General features: G+C 39.5%; 1 protein-coding gene across 1 annotated transcript in view; it reads left to right on the plus strand.

The window, feature by feature from the left end:
* aqp7 (aquaporin 7) overlaps positions 1–21058 on the plus strand; it is a 157133-nt gene that overhangs the window by 9099 nt on the left and 126976 nt on the right. The window contains exon 2 of the mRNA XM_039757955.1: positions 5428–5554. Within this exon, the coding sequence (XP_039613889.1) occupies positions 5428–5554 (127 nt within the window). The remainder of the gene's footprint in view (positions 1–5427; positions 5555–21058) is intronic.

Raw genomic sequence — 21058 nt, forward strand, 5'->3', positions numbered from 1 at the left:
CTGTGCCACCGTGCCGCCCCATGTACAAGTTGTAATTGTAAATCTTTAGAGCATTTTAGCACAATGTTCTCAATAAAGGGGCCTGAATAATGCTAAACTTAACTTTTTTACTTTTTTGGACTCAAAGAAGTGATTTCCAACTTATACTGTATGTTGCATATTGCAGATCAGGTGCCAGACACTTACTGTTAATTCAGTTAGCAGTTCGGCCTAAAAGCAACTGCAATTTTAAGCTCTCATAGTTTTAGCTTTTTTTTTTACTACTAATAATTAGTAAGATATTGAAATAGATATAATCAAACCAGGCACATCCTTGGTTTCAGTCATCTGTGAGCCATGTGTCCCTCTCGTTTAGCTCTTCCTTAGACATCCCTCACTCCTACATGCATGTTTCACCCACTGTTTGATATCCTAAGCATCCAAACTGTTCAGCTTTTTGGCTTTTTCCTGGCTCTGCATTTAAATCACATACGTTTTGCCCAAGGAACAGCTTCTTGTGCATGAAGCAAACCTCATATGAGGAAAAGTCCAAAGAAACCTTGTAGTCACATGTGCTTGCCCTGTCCTGCACCTTAACCTCACTCCGTAATACCTGTTGACTTTACTCCTTATAATCTACCTTTACTATTCTTACGTTGTTGTAGTTTATTCATTAAACTAGAAGAATATTGCTCAAAGTAGACATTGCCCTGTAAGCCTGTCTACTGTTCTCATATTTTGTAACCCAATCCTTCCCTGAGAATCCTGGGCAGCTTTTCTATTTTTCACAAAATCAGGTCATAGGTGGCAGTTAAACCAGGTAAAAACATCAAAGTCAAACCAGTCATGCCTTGCTTCTAGTAAAATATTTATCCAAAAGTCAATAGACTTCTCTGTTCCTGCCATTGGCTGATCCACAAGAAGCAGATTTGTCTCATTTTCTGTACAAAGTTGATCCATTTTCTCCTTGTGAAGCAACTAGTATGTAAAGATTAGCAACAGGTTAAAAAATATTTGTGTTGTTCACATAACAACAGAACACAAATCCCAGGCGCTTAATTTCATTATAATAAAGTTGACAAATCAGTGGCTTATTATGGTTTTCATTGGCACATTGGATAGCTGGAGAATGTCATATCATATCATAGTGTCATGTGTGCTACAGAAAAACCTCTACATGAAGCAATTCAGATTCAAAGATGGGATTAATGAGCCTTTAAAGGGTAGATAAGAAGAAAAAATATATTGTTTTGGCTTTTTTTCCTATCCAAATTCAACACCTGCTGGAACTGTCAGTACATAAGCTGTAAAATATTTAGGAACAAAATTGTTCTGACTGGGCACTTTTGCTGTTATGCATTTAAGTGTCAATTAATTCTCCCAAGTCCATTTATTCCATCTGTTATGGAAGCTGTCCAGTACTGGGCTTGCTGACATGCATGCATATATAGCACACCGTTAAAAAGTAACTTCAACTGGGAAACTGAAGAAATTTGGAAAATGTGGTCCTGTAGTCAAACACATCCAAGTTTTCCACACTAGAAGTAGCAAACTTGCTCTGTTGAGCATTGGTATGCATTTTTAGACTGATTCATTGTTCATTTTACAACATTGTCATTTTTCACTCCTCCTGTCATCAAGCATCAAGATTAATCTGTGTCATGTATCATTCTTTACTAGTCACTCATCACTTTTCACTCATTGTGTATTTTTCCTCATGAATCAATACTCATTTGTAGTTCATAATGCATCACTTTTCATTTACTATACATCACATCAGTATTTCTCCCTCATTATTTTTCACTTTTATCCCTTTTTAGAAAACCAGTCAAAGTTGAGAAGTGGACATGAAAGTGGGATTGGGGTGGGATTTAGGTAAATGAGCTGTTTGTGCAACATCATTGGTTTATTCAATTGTCTGTCAAATATATATATATATTTTTTAATGAATATGGCAGCTGTTCTGATCAACCTCTACCGTGTCAGTTACTGAAGCTTATTTTAGCCACTCGGGAGAAAAAAAAACATCTGTACTGTTTTGCAACAGAAGTATACTATTTCCCAACAATTATTGTGTTAGTTCATAAACATGACTATGATTTCACAGAGATATTGCTTGTTTTCCAGTGGTAGAATCACGCAGGCATGTGCTTTTGTCCGATTGTCTGTAATTTGTTGACAGGAACCATGCCAATATTCACTTTTTTGGAAGTTTCACATTTTTATTATTATGCAACACTGAAACAGAGTTGATTTTTTACATTGATAAACAGTAAAACAGATCACTGCAAAGTCATTTTGTGTTTTATATTTGTAATTAATTTAGATCACTTTGCAGAGATCAGTTTTTTCTTTGACATTAAAGAGTTTATTTCTGCTGATAAGTGTCATAAAAGTCAAATTAGGCCCACTGTGATTCAATGCTGAATTGGGTGAAAACATTTATACACACTGTACATTTAGTTTTAATCATGTTATTTGGTGCAGATGTTCTTAAAGTGTCTGGTGAGGAGGCATGGAGATTGTTTTCATACCTTTCAGCACCAGAGTTTGAGGCTTGATTTCAGCCTGGTGAGGGTCTGTGTGGAGGAATGAACATGCACTATTTTGGTTACTGAAAGTGATGGCACGGAGTTTGCATGTTTTCCCCATGTGTCTGTAGAATGATTGGCATAAGTAAAGGTGCCATGTGACAAATTGACTGGATTGGTTTGTCATCCAGAGATGGTTTGTATTCTTGACACCCTATGCTGTCAAGAAGGACTTTCGTTCAGCAAGTGACCCTGCAAATGATAAAGCAAGTATCCTGAAATCCTGAATGGAAAGTCAGACATATTAGTATTTGTAAGTGTACTATGATTACTTTATTTTATTGCTGGATATTGTAACAAAACCATCCAAACATTATCTCTTTACAACAGCTAACTTCTTTATATTCACTTTTAGAAACTGCTGTACTAAATATTAGGCATTCATTTTTATTTTAGACTACACTAGGGGGCTTTGCCCCCTGCTCACTTTGCTTGCCAGCCCCCCCAGTCTGTGCTACGCGCCAGCCACTTTGTGTCTCTGCTGCTCATGTATGTGGATTTCACTTTCACCAAACAACAAATCTTTTAATTCTCACGGATAGGCCTCTTCATTGGAAAGAAACACTACTTTTCCCTGATGGCAACACGAATTAGACGATCTAAGTTTAAATCTAATATTCAAGCTCTTTTTGCTGTTCCGTTATTTCGTCAAGTAATAATTGTTTGTGCTAATGCAATCTTTACTATCATTTTTTTGAGACTTTCAAATTTTAGTACTTTTATTATCTCTAACATGTTCTGCATGTGTATCACGTTATTTTTGAATTCTTTACGACGTTCTACTTTGTCATCTACTCTTTGTCTTTCATTTCCGGCCCCAGGTGTGGTTAAATCTCTTGGCACAAAATCTCATCTCGCGGGACTTGAAAGTGTCTTTTTGAAAAAGTCACGTCTCATCCGAGACTAAAAAGTCACATCTCATCCCAGGCTAAAAAGTCTTGTCTCATCCCAGGATTTTTTTTATTAAAATAAAGAGATGTGTTACTGTACATCAGCTGGCAGGTTATATCAACTACCAGCTCTATATTTATCCACTTTCAGTGAATTTGGGTGCATTAACATGATCTGCAGTGGACTGGCAGTCCATCTAAGACTGGTTGCTGCCTTACTTCAGTGATGCTAAGATAGATTCTGCCTCCTCTGCAAAATTTATTTGAATAAATGAACACATTAAAAATTATTTGTTTAAAAGATAGCAATTAGAATACCCTGTTTAAAAGACAAACATTAAAAAGAGAACATAGTTTGTGCCTTTGTTACTGTGAGTTCTCCAAAGGAAAGTGCAAAAACTGTACCACCCGGTAGCTTTACTGATTTGTTACTAATAGTTGGGAGTGCTTACCTTCTTGTGAAAATTAAAAAGTACACAATTTAACATCTATAGATGAAGCTATTTATTAGAAACAATGGTGGAAGGCTACATGTTGCACAACTGAATACTGGATATATGTCATTATTACTTTCAGTAACCAATACAGCGTAAGTTCAAGCCTGAACCTCTGGTGCTATGAGGTAAAAATGTTAGTTCCATTCCAGTTATCCTGAGTTAATCGTAAAGGTGTTAAAAAGGCCTCCTCACTATTTTTTTTTTATTTTTATTTTATTTCACCTAGTGTTTTTAGGTATTTTAAGAGTTTCATATAGATTTGTTTTTCATCTTGGCATTTCCAATTATTTTATTTCTTTATGAAAAAGTTTTCTTATTAATAGTTTTGGTTTTCATTTTAGTTGGTCTTCATCTTTTTGGTCTTCATTTTAGTTTTCGTTTACGATAATAACCTTCACAAGTGATGCATATTGAGGGAAAATTGAGTAGTAATGACTGGCAAGTGATGTGTTATGAACTACAATTGAGTAGAGATGTGTGACAGATGATTGTTGAAAATAGCATAACCATAAAAATGAAATTAACAGGTTAGAACTACTATGAAAATAAATGGACAACTTTAACTTTCAGGAAACCAGCTACCAGTGAACATGTTCCTAGGAGTGAAAATAAATTACATAATAAAGCAAAGACACCCTTACTTCTTTCAAAAAATGGAATTTTCCTTTGAATAAGGACATATTTAATATGTCTAAGAACATGAATCAACATTCCTGAACATCTCCTTCAATTTAAAATGGATGTGATCAATAGGTTTAAGGCTTGCATTTCATGTTTGATCTTTAAACTTGCTTGGTGTAATTTTTAATGAAATACAAATTAACCAAAGTAAGTGCCCCATGCTACTGAGCACAAGATACTATTGTGACGATAACCCTAATATCAAAACACCAAACTAATCCTACACTCTTAAAAATAATGTAAGGTTCTTTATTGGGTTGTGAGGTTCCTCATAGAATCATTACTTGACAAACATTTAATTCTGGGAAGGTATCTTTATATATGAAGCTAGTTCTTTGTGCTTTAAAAAAACTTCCTAATATGTAGAAATAAAACCTGAAATATTTAATGTGTGGTAGGCTATAGCAGGATGGTAACAGATTTTGAAAACTTGGAATTAGCCTGTGGTATTATATGCAGAACCTGAGTTATTGCGGTAAGAGTCATTTTAAAATCATGACCCATTGGTATTTCACAAATCTGTTGTTGTCTATTTATGGTTATTTATGTTCTAGTTATGGTTATTTACTGTATGGAGCCTGTTACAGGCCTAAATAAAAAAGGTTCTTTCTGGAACTTTATGTGGAAGTGTCTTTTAGAAACCAAAAATGGTTCCCCAGTGGTGTCTCTCTAAAGAACCACTCTGGCACCTTTATTTTTAAGTGTAAAGGAAGTAACTTTAGCTGGCTGAAGTTACTGACTCCCATCCCTTGGTAATTTTTCATGCCTGTGTTTTTTTGTTCTCCACAGCTCTTTGGCTTAGGCTCAGTTGCTCAGGTGGTCATGGGAGGTGGTTCCTATGGTAACTACTTAAGTATAAACCTGGGCTTTGGTCTTGGAGTCACCATGGGCATTCACATTGGTGGTGGGGTCTCAGGTAAGTTTCCAAATAACTCAATGCAAGTTGAGCCAAAGAGAGACTGAAAGGTAGAAAGTTTGCTCTTTTCTCTACATTCGCTCTTTATTTGCACGTCAAGTCTACTGCTTTTAAACCAGCTGCTTTTTCCTGGATGCTCTATGATTTCATTCTGTGTCATCCTCTATTGCACCTCAATAGTATAGGCCTGGGACCTTCTGTCAAACTGTCAATCAAAATGATTAATGACCTTTAAGCACCACCCTTATGACGCAATACCGGCCCCATCACATCTGATGACGTCACGCCGGAAAGTCCCGGCTCCTCACGTGACCTAGCCCTGCCCCTTTGGCACTGCCCCCTGGCGGCGGATGGGTGAAGGGCACCCTGTCCCCGCCCAAACTCCGCCTTGAACCCGCCCCCTCCACCTGATTGGTTCTCCTTTCTGTCAAGGGGAATTTGATGGATGTCTGACCCCTCTTTAAACCCGCCCCCGGCACCTGATTGGTTCAGGAAACTGTCAAGGGGCCATTTGATGAATGTCTGTCCCCTCCTTGAACTCACCCCGGCACCTGCTTGCCCAGGAAACTGTCAAGGGCAGTTTGATCGATGTCTACCCCGTCCTTGAACTCACCACTGCCCCACGCCCACTTCCCAGTCCCCCTCTCCTGAAAAACAAGCCCGGGCAGGTTACAGCCTTTACCTCGACAAGCCCAAGAAGCCCAAGCCCAAGAAGATTAGACATGCCCAAGGTTGTCCCTGGACCAGTCCAGTCACGTTCTCAATCCGTATTCTGTCGGCCTGAAGGGACTGCCTCGGCCCCCGGTGAGGCAGCATCTGACGGTCGGCCTCCCCACACTTCCCAATCCTCTCTCCAGAGGACATGTGCTCCCTGCTGAAAGCCCTTCTCTAAGTGCGGTATAAAAAAGCGATGCATTTTCTTCGGTTCTATCTATGATTTTAATATGAACACGAAATTAAAATATCTATCTCATCTTTGCTTTATGACTTATGATCTCAGAGACAGATTCTTTTGTCAGCTTGCCGCAACAATAGGCACACTGAGAGAGAAAGAAATCAGACACACCAAGACCAGCTATGTCTGCCCCCTCCTTGAAACTCGCCCCTGCACCTGATTGATTCAACAAACTGTCAAGGGCCGTTTGATGGATGTCTGCCCCCTGCTTCACAAAAATCAGATCAAGACGGCACCGACTGGTGTGGCTGGCCGTCTGCTCGTCTCTTGTTTTAACTTTGTTTTTATGTTTTATTTCATCCCAACGATCACTGTCCTATGATCGGGAGTCTATACTTAACATATTTTCTGGCCTAGTTTCCTCTCAATTTTCATCTTCTGATTGGATTTTTTGTGAACCTCCACCTTTGTTTTATTTATCTCCTGACTTCTTCACCTGGACGCCGGTGTTCACCTGTATCAGTCAGTTGAATGCTCCTCGGAGACGCAAACGCACTCGCCGCCATCGTGGGAAAAGAGCCGGAATTGCTGTTAAACAACGACGTCTCAAGTCCCAGAGCTTTGTTTCCCGATGCCTGCGAGTTTTCTATGACCCATCTTCTCCTGCTCAGGAATCCATCACTGATTAATGGGCGCTGGACACTGGATTTAATTTGTCCATTTCAAGACAGCATCACTCTTTCTCGGTGTGCAATCAGGCAGTAAACACTGCTAATCTTCGCACACTCACCTGTGCTCATCCTGCAATGAGGTCTTCTACTTCTATCAATGCTAGTCTCTTGAACGTGAGAGCAGTGTCTAATAAAACTTTTATTCTGCAAGACTTTATTACCTCAAATAATCTGAATTTCTTCTTCATCACTGAGACTTGGATTTCAAATGGTGACTCTTCATGTTTTACTTACTTGGTTCCATCAGGTTATTCATTTTTAAACTCTCCTCATCTGACTTGTCGTGGTGGGGGCATTACCACTGTTTTTAAAAGTATGTTCTTGTGTCTGAGCCTTACAAGGGATCCGTTTAGCAGCTTTGAAGTGTGTAGCTCCCCTTCTTTGTTGTTTGCCTTGGTTTACAGACCTCCTGTAATTAATAATACTTTCATTTCTGAATTCTCTGATCTCCTGGCTGATATCACCCTCTCCCATGACAAAATATTTATTGTTGGTGATTTCAACATTCACGTTTCTTGTCAATCGAAACCTTTGGTCAAAGACTTTTTATCACTATTGGACTCATTTGATTTTATACAGCATATTAATACGCCAACTGACTCTCTCGGTCACACCCTTGATCTCGTTCTTACTCGTGATATTTCAGTGAATAGTATTGATTTATGTGATGTTTCTTTCACTGATCACTTTTCTGTAATGATGGATCTGCATATTACTGTTGATCTCCCGACTAATAGCCGTCCACCACGCTGCTCACGCTTTTTAAATTCTTCCATTATATCTGATTTTAAAACCATTTTCTCTAGTCTTTATATGCATGACCAAAATAATGATATTGATGATTCTGTCATAAAATTTAATTCCTCCTGTAAAACGGTTTTAGACGCAATTGCTCCGCCCAAGATAGGCAATAATAAGGTAAGACCTGCTCCCTGGCTAAATGAAACTATGCGATCACTGCGCCGTGCCTGTCGAACTGCTGAACGACGTTGGAAAAAAGATGGACTGACTATCTCTAAACAGATATTCATGTTTTCTCTTTTCAATTTCCAGGCTGAAGTTAAGAAATCGAAACATGACTTCTTTGCTGATTTAGTATCCCGCCATTCAAACAATCCTAGAGTTTTATTTAATTCAATTAATGTGGCCATTCAGCCCCATTCTATGATGGGATTAAATAGCACTGTTCATTCATGTGAGCAGTTTCTATCATTCTTTGTCAGCAAAATTGATACTATCCACCATGGCATTGTTCAAACTGGTTATGAACTTCCTACTGTTAATCATGACATTGTTCTAGATTCCTTTGATCAAGTCTCACTTTCAATGCTAAAAAGAACTATTGACACCCTTAAATCAGCTTCCAGCCCCCTCGATATTGTACCACCACGTCTCTTAGTGGAAGCCTTTGATGTGTTGGGCCCATCTTTACTAGCCATTATAAATGATTCTATTAGTTTGGCGGTTGTGCCCTCATTTCTTAAACATGCTGCAGTCCACCCCCATCTAAAAAGGCAGGATTAGATCCTGGAGTTTTAACCAACTTTCGTCCAATTTCCCAGCTCCAATTTCTGGCTAAAATTCTAGAAAGAATTATTTATAATCAATTGGCCGATCACCTTAACTCCAATAATTTATTTGAGACCCACCAATCTGGTTTTAGGCGTTATCATGGTGTTGAAACGGCACTCCTGAAAGTGTTCAACAACATCTCTCTTATTACTGACTCAGGCGATGTGGCAGTCCTTGTCCTCCTTGACCTGTCCGCTGCCTTTGACACCATTGACCATGAAATATTGCTGATGCGGCTCAAACATCTTCTTGGCATTAAAGGGGCTGCTCTAAACTGGTTCAGGTTATATTTAACTGGTAGACACTTTTCAGTGACTTTAAATTCCTCTTTTTCATCTACTGTTCCTCTTAAATATGGTGTTCCTCAGGGATTCATTTTGGGCCCTATTTTATTCTCTATATACCTTCACTCTATTGGAGCGATTTTTAGGAAATTTAACATTTCTTTTCACTGCTATGCTGATGATACTCAGGTTTATATTCCCGTCTGCAATTCTGCAACAAATCAACTCCACAACTGTCTGTCTGAACTAAGATCCTGGATGGCCAATAATTTTCTTGATCTAAATCAAAATAAAACGGAGGTGCTTATAGTGGATCCATCAGCTAAAGCCCAAATTGGTTTTGGACTTCTCGACTCTTTCTCTGCCTCCTCCAAACCTCAAGTCCGCAATCTTGGTGTTACCTTTGATAGTAACCTCTCTTTTGAGAAACAAGTAAATTCTGTAGTCAAGAGTTGCTTTTTCCAACTTCGTCTATTAGGTAAGATAAAGTCTTTTTTATCTTCTAAAGATCTTGAGAAAGCTACTCATGCTTTTATTTTTTCTCGCCTCGATTATTGCAATTCGCTGTATTCTGGGATTAACAAATCTCTGATACACAGGTTACAGTTGGTCCAAAATGCTGCCGCTCGCTTTCTGGTTGGGGCAAGGAAGTATGACACTTTTTCTCCTATTTTATCTATCTTTGCCTATTTATCTGAACTGTGTGTTTTACACCAGTCATCCAGAGTGCTTAGATCTTCTGGTCAGTTGTCTCTTGTTGTCCCTTGTACCAAATGTAAAACCAAGGGGGACAGGGCCTTTGCAGCTGCTGCCTGTGGAACTCTCTACCTCATCATATTAAGGAGTCATCTACAATTGAACAGTTCAAAACAAAATTAAAAACGCACTTCTTTTCACTTGCATTCAGTGACCTTCAGTAATACTGATGGTTTTCCTCTTTGTGATCATATAACATTATTTCTGTTTATTATCTATCTTGTTTTATGTTCATATATTTTATTACTATTTATGTTTTATTGTTTATTGTTTTTGGTTTTTTTTAATTTTATTTTATTATTCTAAAGCACTTTGGCCGCAGCATTACTATGTTTTTTTAAACGTGCTACATAAATAAATTGACATTGACATTGTTTGAACCCACTCCCACCCCACAACCACCTGCATGCCCATGAAACTGTCAAGGGTAGTTTGATGGATGTCTGCGCCCTCCTTGCAGCCCCAGTCAGCTTTCAGCCAACAGCTCAGCACGCTTGTATAGCTCACAAAATAGCAGAGCTAATTACTCTTTCTGCTAAAACTAATGATCAAATATTCAGATAATTTGAGCATCCATCCCCCATAGCTTCTCACTTCAGCTGTGCAACTCATAGGATGATCCCCACGCCGCTGAGGAAATTGGTTGAGGTCCTTTGAAGCACCCGGAGGACATTTTTCTTCTCTTTTAATGGAGTTTAGGATCACCCTTTTCAGAGAGCCATCTCCACTCCAATTATTTTAGACCAATTTCTCAACTATCACCTTGCTGTCTGCAAGTTCCCTTCCTCCGGCCCCAGCCTGTTCGTGAGCGCCAAGAACGTCTGCCCATGGAATGAACTTCACTTTTCAAGGTGATGCATGAGATAAGTAGTTTGATATAAGCCTTGTAAAAATCACACAGACGTATGCCGCAGTTCCCTTTTAAATCATGTTTGAGACGTATAAAATATCTAGCCCGGGCTGATTGGTGGCTGATACCAAAAATGATCACATATTTACAGAGCTTAACTTTAGGGTTTATTTTCCGGGGGCTGTCTAAAATCAGACAAAAGAGCAAAACCCAAATTTCCTTAATTACATTGTCCTCCTGGCTGAGTAATGAACCACGCCCTGTACATGTCGAGATGCCAACCCATGCCTGTCATCACTTACACTATATACTGTAACATGTTTGGGTACTCATTTTGTAAGTATAATATAATGAAGTTATTTTTAAAAGTAACACCACACCGCTCAAGAGAGACAGATTCCACGTGTGTTTTTGGATTTGCTGTGGTCAGTGATTTTAAATTTTTGCTCATTTCTATCACAAAGGGAAACTCTGTAAATACACTTGTGCATTTAAACGGAGATTTTTAAGAAAGCAAAGGAGGCTATAGTGGAGTGTGCTGGTTTAACTAGAGGCCTTTAAAACACCCTTTGGCAAGCCACGAATATGTCGGTCATTTTTTCAACTGTTTCCAAAGCAACCAAACCAGCCTGATTGGTTGAGGAAACTGTCAAGAGCATTTTGATGGATGTCTCTTATTCGGGTCTGAGAAAGGTACTTCGGCATAAAAAACCTAAGGTCTCGGGGTTATGATCACTGTGAATAGTTAATACAGAAAACAGAATACAGAACACATGCCGCACTCGTCCTATCTCTTTTGAAAAACCCTAGGTGAATTTTGAACATCATGTCCTATGACTGGTTAACACTGCGGACACAGGCGCTAGATCTCCGTCATATAGACCATTACAGAGTAAAGATTATAGAATCTTTTGCAGTCTCCATTACAAGATCCATAGCACCCGCAGGAAGTTGGACAATTAAGTGCAGACCCTTTAGTTGGTCAGAATCATCGGGGTAGTGCCCAGGGCCATATTCGAAAATATCTTAGATTATATCTATTAGTTAGCATGTCGGCACTATTCATTTTCAATATACAGTGGTGTGAAAAACTATTTGCCCCCTTCCTGATTTCTTATTCTTTTGCATGTTTGTCACACAAAATGTTTCTGATCATCAAACACATTTAACCATTAGTCAAATATAACACTAGTAAACACAAAATGCAGTTTTTAAATGATGGTTTTTATTATTTAGGGAGAAAAAAAAATCCAAACCTACATGGCCCTGTGTGAAAAAGTAATTGCCTCCTGAACCTAATAACTGGTTGGGCCACCCTTAGCGGCAATAACTGCAATCAAGCGTTTGCGATAATTTGCAATGAGTTTTTTACAGCGCTCTGGTGGAATTTTGGCCCACTCATCTTTGCAGAATTGTTGTAATTCACCGAATTTGAGGGTTTTCTAGCATGAACCACCTTTTTAAGGTCATGCCATAGCATCTCAATTGGATTCAGGTCAGGACTTTGACTAGGCCACTCCAAAGTCTTCATTTTGGTTTTCTTCAGCCATTCAGAGGTGGATTTGCTGGTGTGTTTTGGGTCATTGTCCTGTTGCAGCACCCGAGATCGCTTCAGCTTGAGTTGACGAACAGATGGCTGGACATTCTCCTTCAGGATTTTTTGGTAGACAGTAGAATTCATGGTTCCATCTATCACAGCAAGCCTTCCAGGTCCTGAAGCAGCAAAACAACCCCAGACCATCACACTACCACCACCATATTTTACTGTTGGTATGATGTTCTTTTTCTGAAATGCTGTGTTCCTTTTACGCCAGATGTAACGGGACATTTGCCTTCCAAAAAGTTCAACTTTTGTCTCATCAGTCCACAAGGTATTTTCCCAAAAGTCTTGGCAATCATTGAGATGTTTCTTAGCAAAATTGAGACGAGCCCTAATGTTCTTTTGCTTAACAGTGGTTTATGCCTTGGAAATCTGCCATGCAGACCGTTTTTGCCCAGTCTCTTTCTTATGGTGGAGTCGTGAACACTGACCTTAATTGAGGCAAGTGAGGCCTGCAGTTCTTTAGACGTTGTCCTGGGGTCTTTTGTGACCTCTCGGATGAGTCGTCTCTGCGCCTTGGGGTAATTTTGGTCGGCCGGCCACTCCTGGGAAGGTTCACCACTGTTCCATGTTTTTGCCATTTGTGGATAATGGCTCTCACTGTCAGGTTCGCTGGAGTCCCAAAGCTTTAGAAATGGCTTTATAACCTTTACCAGACTGATAGATCTCAATTACTTCTGTTCTCATTTGTTCCTGAATTTCTTTGGATCTTAGCATGATGTCTAGCTTTTGAGGTGCTTTTGGTCTACTTCTCTGTGTCAGGCAGCTCCTATTTAAGTGATTTCTTGATTGAAACAGGTGGTGCAGTAATCAGGCCTGGGGGTGGCTACGGAAATTGAACTCAGGTGTGATACACCACAGTTAGGTTATTTTTAACAAGGGGCAATTACTTTTCACACAGGGCCATGTAGGTTTGGATTTTTTTCTCCCTAAATAATAAAACCATCATTTAAAAACTGCATTTTGTGTTTACTTGTGTTATATTTGACTAATGGTTAAATGTGTTTGATTATCAGAAACATTTTGTGTGACAAACATGCAAAAGAATAAGAAATCAGGAAGGGGGCAAATAGTTTTTCACACCACTGTAGGTGGTATATTTCCCTGACCAGGGGCTTCTTGTCAAAAGGTTAATATAAAACAGAAATCCGAGATACTCCTATTGGAAAAGCAACATTTTGTTATACAGCGTAAAGGTTTGTCTTGCATTCTAATTCTTAAAGCTCAATCAAACTATTGTTAATTTCAAAGCAAAATGCCACCAATCATTTTGTTTATAACTAAACCTTATAAATAGATCCTGGTGCTTGATAATACTTAACCCTAATTGATATCATTAAATGATACTTCTGTGTTTTATTCAGGTTTAATATTTTTAATTTGCCTTTTTAAGTTTTATTTAAAATGAACTCTTTAAGACACATTCAGACTATTCCAGACTGCGCATGTCAAAAAAGCTTATTATTTATTTCAAATGTTTTTTATACATCATGGCAGTTTTTTCAAATTGTAATCACTCCACTTTTTCATGTGGTTATTTACTTCATAATTAACTTTATTAATTTAATTATTTTGACGCAAATGTCCTTACCATCAAGACTATCAGTCTAGTTCATATTCTAAACTCCAATATTTAATGTTCTTCCTTAATTAGGAGGAACACAAACCTCACTTTTAGTGCCAGATAAGATTCTAACAATAACCGGCCTCATACTAGCAGATGTTAAATAATGTTTTCCCCAACTCTTTACAATCCCGTGGAACTGTCTACATAGATGACAGTTTAGCTGATAATATACTGCAGAACACGTAGGTCCCTTGTTGATCCGGTCTTAAGATGTTTTTTAATCTCCTCTGTGACTTAGTATTTATAAATTTTAGTTTTTACTGCCTTATCTTTGTGATAAGGGCAAGTCAATGTTTTATTTTAGAATAACAATGTCTAGCTTAACTCTGCCCTTGACCGTGATCCCTGAACAAACCCTGGTCCTTTGACTCGTATTCAAGAAGATTGCAGACACTTGTTGACTCTTGGAATCACAGTTCAAACTTACATTAAAATCCAAAAACACACGTGGAATCTGTCTCTCTTGAGCGGTGTGGTGTTACTTTTAAAAAAAGCTTCATTATATTATACTTACAAAATGAGTAACCAAACATGTTATAGTATATAGTGTAAGTGATGACAGGCATGGACAGGCATGGGCTGGCATCTCGACATGTACAGGACGTGGTTCATTACTCAGCCAGGAGGACAATGTAATTAAGGAAATTTGGGTTTGCTCTTTTGTCTGATTTTAGACAGCCCTCGGAAAATAAACCCTAAAGTTAAGCTCTGTAAATATGTGAACATTTTTGGTATCAGACATCAATCAGCCCAGGCTAGACTTTTTATACGTCTCAAACATGATTTAAAAGGGAACTGCGGCATACGTCTGTGAGATTTTTACAAGGCTTATATCAAACTACTTATCTCATGCATCACCTTGAAAAGTGAAGTAAATTCCATGGACAGACACTCTTGGCGCTCATGAACAGGCTGGGGCCGTAGGAAGGGAAGTTGCAGACAGCAAGGTGATAGTTGAGAAATCGGTCTAAAATAATTGGAATGGAGATGGCTCTCTGAAAAGGGTGATCTTAAACTCCATTAAAAGAGATGAAAAATTTCCTCCGGGTGCTTCAAAGGACCCTGAATGCTACTAAAACAAAGGATGCTTTTTCACAAACAGAGGGGAAAAGCAGTTTTCAATGACAGCTGTCCTATGTCACCTGGACTAACAAAAAGAAAGAATAAAACCTCACTGTTTTAGTAAAATTATAATCCTTATGCTGACGCATATAATAGATATGATGTAACTATTCACTAAAAACATTTTCCATCCTGATTGGCCTAACGTGTCCAAAGCCTAAGCATCAGCCCTGTAGAGTATAGGCTCCTATAACCTGCTATAACCGTTCTTATTTACAGGGGTTCATAACTGATGTAAAATGGAAGGCTACTACCAAGCATTCACAGAATTTCTAAAACTTTGTATTATACAAAACCCACTGAGTACCAAAGTGGTTATAACCTGTTGATGAAAATGCTGTTTTAAATTAAAGCCTGAACAAGATAACTGTTTTCTAATCATCATATAAAATGTTTAGTAAATAAAGAGAGACTAAATACAATTTATAACAAAAATGGAATACCGATGGATGGATGAATAACCAAGGGAATCTAACTTAGCTTGAAATGCCGCAAAGTGTTTTTTACAAATAAAACCCTACAACAGTGTTTCTCAAACTGTGGGCTGACTCCGCTAGGGGGTGCGAAGTAACAAAAAGGGGACTCAAAGATGTCAAAAAAAGAAAACAAGAATCGAAAATATGAAAACTACATCTATTGAACCCAAAACAAATTAACTACATTCTGATACAGAAAAATAAATATAGAGATAGATAAATGTCGATAAAAGTTAAGTAGGTATAATAAAATATGCAAATAGTGTCATGAGAATAAAATGTGATTTTTTCATGATTAGCAGGCCAAAGATTTGGCCATTTGAGAAAAGATAATCGTACATTTGTGTTGTAAGCAGAATCTGAATGACTTGGGCTGGCAAGAAAACATATATGATAGAAGATATCAGATGTCTCCAGTTCCTTTAGGGACTTTATACTGGCTATTATCATTTAAAATGAGTACAGAAATTAAGTTCTATGCTATGTTTGGGGTGGATGTGATCAGAAAGGCACTGATGCTTCCAAAGATCGGTCAAGAAAACTGTTGGAAAAATGGGCAGAACTCTTTTGGAAACAAGGATTTTTCTTATAATGTTTTAAAATTGGACCTTTACAAAGATGGTTTTAGATGCTTTATTTTCATGTTAAAGCAGCCGGTCGTTTTCCTTGGCTACTGAACATGTATTTTTGTTTACTAACGCTTTAGTGTTTCATTAAGAATTACCTGAATATTTGATCATTAGTTTAAGCAGATCGAGTAATTAGCTCTGCTATTTTGTGAGCTATACAAGCGTGCTGAGCTGTTGGCTCCCATTTATGAGGTCACTAGCATGAGCTAAAGCTGCTGATTTTAAAAACATGATTTTAGTTCGATGAACCTCAGAGGTGCAAAAAGGGCTTCTTACATCCCCTGCCTCTAGTTAAACCAGCACACCTCACTATAACCTCCTGTGCTTTCTTATAAATCTCTGTTTAAATGCACAACTGTATTTACAGAGTTTTCCTTTGTCCAAAGGATTCTAGGTGATAGAAATGAGCTAAGCAAAAAATTCAAAATCACTGACCACAGCAAATCCAAAAACACACGTGGAATCTGTCTCTCTTGTGCGGTGTGGGGTTACTTTTAAAAATAACTTCATTATATTACTCACACATCTAAAATCACCCCGATTTTCGGTTACTATTCTGTATTAAAATAATTATATTTAGCGAAATGAATGAAAACACTGTTACAGTAAGCTCCTGGAGCCTTTCTCTAACCGATTGTCTAAATGAGTGTTTATAAAGGAAAAATGTTTCGTTATCTCAGCCTTTTAAAAACAGGCGGCTACGTACAGAGAGAGGCCGTTTCGAAAAAGTAGGCATTTCACAAGCTGGTCCCTTCTGTAAGTAGTTCAGAATACTTTTATTATGTCAGAGTTAATGCACCACTGGCCTGAGCTTTATAGCCACTCCTGAATATTCTCAGAGGAGAGACCCCTGTTTGAATTTTCAGACGCCGAGACAAAAACTACTTGTTGGATTACCCATTTCGGTATGAAAAACTACTATTGTTTGCTTCAGTCCTATGAATTTGTACATTAATCGTCGTACACGTAGATAGAAAAAAATGCTGCTTCTTATATTATACGCACGCACGAATGCACTCACACATTCACACACGCACTTGAGAATCAACTTGGAAATATTAAGGATTCAGCCATCCATTTTTTTAAAATCATACTCGTTTGGCGCCTATAATAATCATGAATAGTCTGCATGAAGAATAGTTATATTTCATTTAATCCTATGCAAAGATAAAAAATAATTTTTCTAAGAAGTTCATATAGACGCTGGGGGGGCTATGTGCTTTGTAAACAGTTGAAAAAATGACCGTGGCTTGCCAAAGGGTGTTTTAATGGCCTCGAGTTAAACCAGCACACTTCACTATAGCCTCCTGTGCTTTCTTATAAATCTCCGTTTAAATGCACAATTGTATTTACAGAGTTTTCCTTTGTCAAAAGGCTCCTAGGTGATAGAAATGAGATAAGCAAAAAATTCAAAATCACTGACTGCAGCAAATCCTAAAACACATGTGGAGTCTCTCTCTTGAGCGGTGTGGTATTAGTTTTAAAAATAACTTCATTATATTATACTTACAAAATGAGTAACCAAACATGTTATACTGTATAGTGTAAGGGATGACAGGCATGGGCTGGCATCGCAACATGTACAGGACGTGGTTCATTACTCAGTCTAAAGGACAATGTAATTAAAGAAATTATGGTTTTGCTCTTTTTTCTGATTTTAGACAGCCCCCGGAAATAAACCCTAAAGTTAAGCTCTGTATATATGTGATCATTTTTGGTATCAGCCCAGGCTAGATATTTTATATGTCTCAAACATGATTTAAAAGGGAACTGCGGCATACGTCTGTGTGATTTTTACAAGGCTTATATCAAACTATTTATCTCATGCATCACCTTGAAAGGTGAAGTAAATTCTTTGGACAGACGTTCTTGGCGCTCATGAAGGGAACTTGCAGACAGCAAGGTGATAGTTGAGAAATCGGTCCAAAATAATTGGAGTGGTGATGGCTCTAACTCCATTAAAAGAGATGAAAAATGTCCTCCGGGTGCTTCAAAAGACCTCAAACAATTTCCTCAGCGGCGCGGGGGTCATCCTATGACTTGCACAGCTGAAGTGAGAAGCTATGGGGGATGGATGCTTGAAATGGACAACGATACAAAGCTGCTTTTAGATGCTTTATTTTCTATATTTCTATATATTCTATTACTTGCCCATTACCTTACATTAGTAATATTACCCTATTAATTGCCCAGAGAGTTTGGACACGTGATTGCTGTTATTGTTTACATCCCCCCTCAAGCGAACGCGGAGATGGCGAGTGACATCATCCATTCCACAGTTGCTAAGTTACAAACGCAGCACCCTGAGGCACTTGTGCTAATCGCTGGAGACTTTAACCATGTAACGCTGGACAAAACATTACCTGCCTTCTCCCAGTATGTGGATTGTAACACTCGGGGAAACAGGACTATCGACCTACTGTATGCAAATGTTAAAGACGCATACAGCGCCACCCCACTGCCTGTGCTTGGGAAAGCAGATCATGACCTGGTTCTGCTTCAGCCTCAATACAAACCAAGAGTGAGGGCGCTACCTACAACAACACGCTCATTCAGGAAGTGGTCCCTGAGGCAGAGCAGGCTCTGAGAGACTGCTTTGGAACTACAGACTGGGATATATTGCTTGGGTCACATAGTGAGAACATTGAAGAGGCTGTTGAATGCACAACTGATTACATCAACTTCTGTATGGACATTGTAGTTCCAGTAAGAACAGTATGCTGCTATGCTAACAACAAGCCATGGGTTACAAGTGACATCAAGGGCCTTTTGAACCAGAAGAAAAGGGCTTTTAAAGGTGGTGATAAGCATGAGCTCAAGTGCGTGCAGAAGGAACTCGAGTCCAGCTCAGGGCGAAAGAGCAGTACAGGAGAAAGCTGGAGCAGAAGTTGCAGAACAACAGCATGAAGGAAGTGTGGGATGGGATGAAGATTATCACTGGCTGCAGCTCGAAGCGGGGTGCCGCCATCGAGACAGACGTGGAGAGAGCAAACCAAATGAACAACTTCTTTAATAGGTTTGATCACAGTAACCCACTCTCACCTCGAGTACTGCATCCTCCAACCATCCTTCTGCTGATACCAGCTAGGTGAGACATCCCCACCCACAATTACAGCAGCCCAGGTGAGCAGAGAGCTGAAAAGACTTTGTGCCAGCAAAGCAGCGGGTCCAGATGGTGTATCGCCACGATTGCTGAAGGCCTGTGCATTGGAACTGGGGAGTCCTCTACAGCGCATCTTCAACCTGAGCCTGGAACAGGGGAGAGTCCCAAGGCTTTGGAAAACATCTTGTATCACTCCTGTCCCAAAGGTATCACGTCCTAGTGAGCTGAATGACTTCCGCCTGTTGCTCTGACGTCACATCTGATGAAGACCATGGAGCGGCTGCTGCTTCACCACCTGAGGCCACAGGTCCGCCACGCCTCGACCCTCTGCAGTTCGCATACCAGGAGAAGGTGGGAGCGGAGGATGCCATCATCTATATGCTTCATCGATCCCTCTCCCACCTGGACAGAGGCAGTGGTGCTGTAAGAATTATGCTTTTGGACTTCTCTAGCGCCTTCAACACCATCCAACCTCTGCTCCTTAGGGATAAGCTGACTGAGATGGGAGTAGATTCACACCTTGTGGCATGGATTGTGGACTATCTTACAGACAGACCTCAATATGTGCATCTTGGGAACTGCAGGTCTGACATTGTGTGCAGCAATACAGGGGCACGAGGGGACTGTACTTTCTCCGTCCTGTTCAATCTATATACATCAGACTTCCAATATGACTCGAGTCCTGCCACGTGCAAAAGTTCGCTGATGACACTGCTATTGTGGGCTGCATCAGGAGTGGGCAGGAGGAGGAGTACAGAAAGTTAATCAAAGACTTTGTTAAATGGTGCGACTCAAACCACTTACACCTTAACACCAGCAAGACCAAGGAGCTGGTGGTGGATTTTAGGAGGCCCAGGCCCCTCATGGACCCTGTGATCATCAGAGGTGACTGTGTGCAGAGGGTGCAGACCTTAAATATCTGGGAGTGCAGCTGGATGACAAATTGGACTGGACTGCCAATACTGATGCTCTGTGTAAGAAAGGTCAGAGCAGACTATACTTTCTGAGAAGGTTGGCATCCTTCAACATCTGCAGTAAGATGCTGCAGATGTTCTACCAGATGGTTGTGGCGAGTGCCCTCTTCTACGCAGTGGTGTGCTGGGGTGGCAGCATAAAGATGAAAGACGCCTCACGCCTGGACAAACTTGTTAAGAAGGCAGGCTCTATTGTAGGAGTAAAGTTGGACAGTTTAACATCTGTGGCAGAGCGACGGGCACTAAGCAAACTCCTGTCAATCATGAAGAATCCACTGCATCCACTTAACAGTGTCATCTCCACACAGAGGAGTAGCTTCAGTGACAGACTTTTGTCACTGTCTTGCTCCACTGACAGACTGAAGAGATCGTTCCTCCCCCACACTATGTGACTCTTCAATTCCACCGGGGGAGTAAATGCGAACATTAATTTTATTTTAATTTTTTTCATTTTTATTACTATTTACTACTTTTATTACTATTACTATTTAATTTAATATTGTTTCTTTGTATCAGTATACTGCTGCTGGATTATGTGAATTTCCCCTTGGGATTAATAAAGTATCTATCTATCTATCTATTCTTTATTTGCTGAGCTGTTGGCTAAAAGCTGACTGGGGCTGCAAGGAGGTGGCAGACATCCATCAAACTGCCCTTAACAGTTTCCTGGGCATACAGGTGGGTGTGGGGTGGGAGTGGGTTCAAGCAGGGGGCAGACATCCATCAAACGGTCCTTGACAGTTTCCTGAACTAATCAGGTGCAAGTGCGGGTTCAAGCTGGGGGCAGACATCCATCAAACGGCCCTTGACAGTTTGGTGAACCAATCAGGTGCAGGGGTGGGTTTCAAGGAGGGGCAGACATAGCCGGTCTTGGAGTGTCTGATT

The sequence above is a fragment of the Polypterus senegalus genome, chromosome 7, assembly GCF_016835505.1.
Source record: "Polypterus senegalus isolate Bchr_013 chromosome 7, ASM1683550v1, whole genome shotgun sequence".
Lineage (NCBI taxonomy): Eukaryota > Metazoa > Chordata > Cladistia > Polypteriformes > Polypteridae > Polypterus > Polypterus senegalus.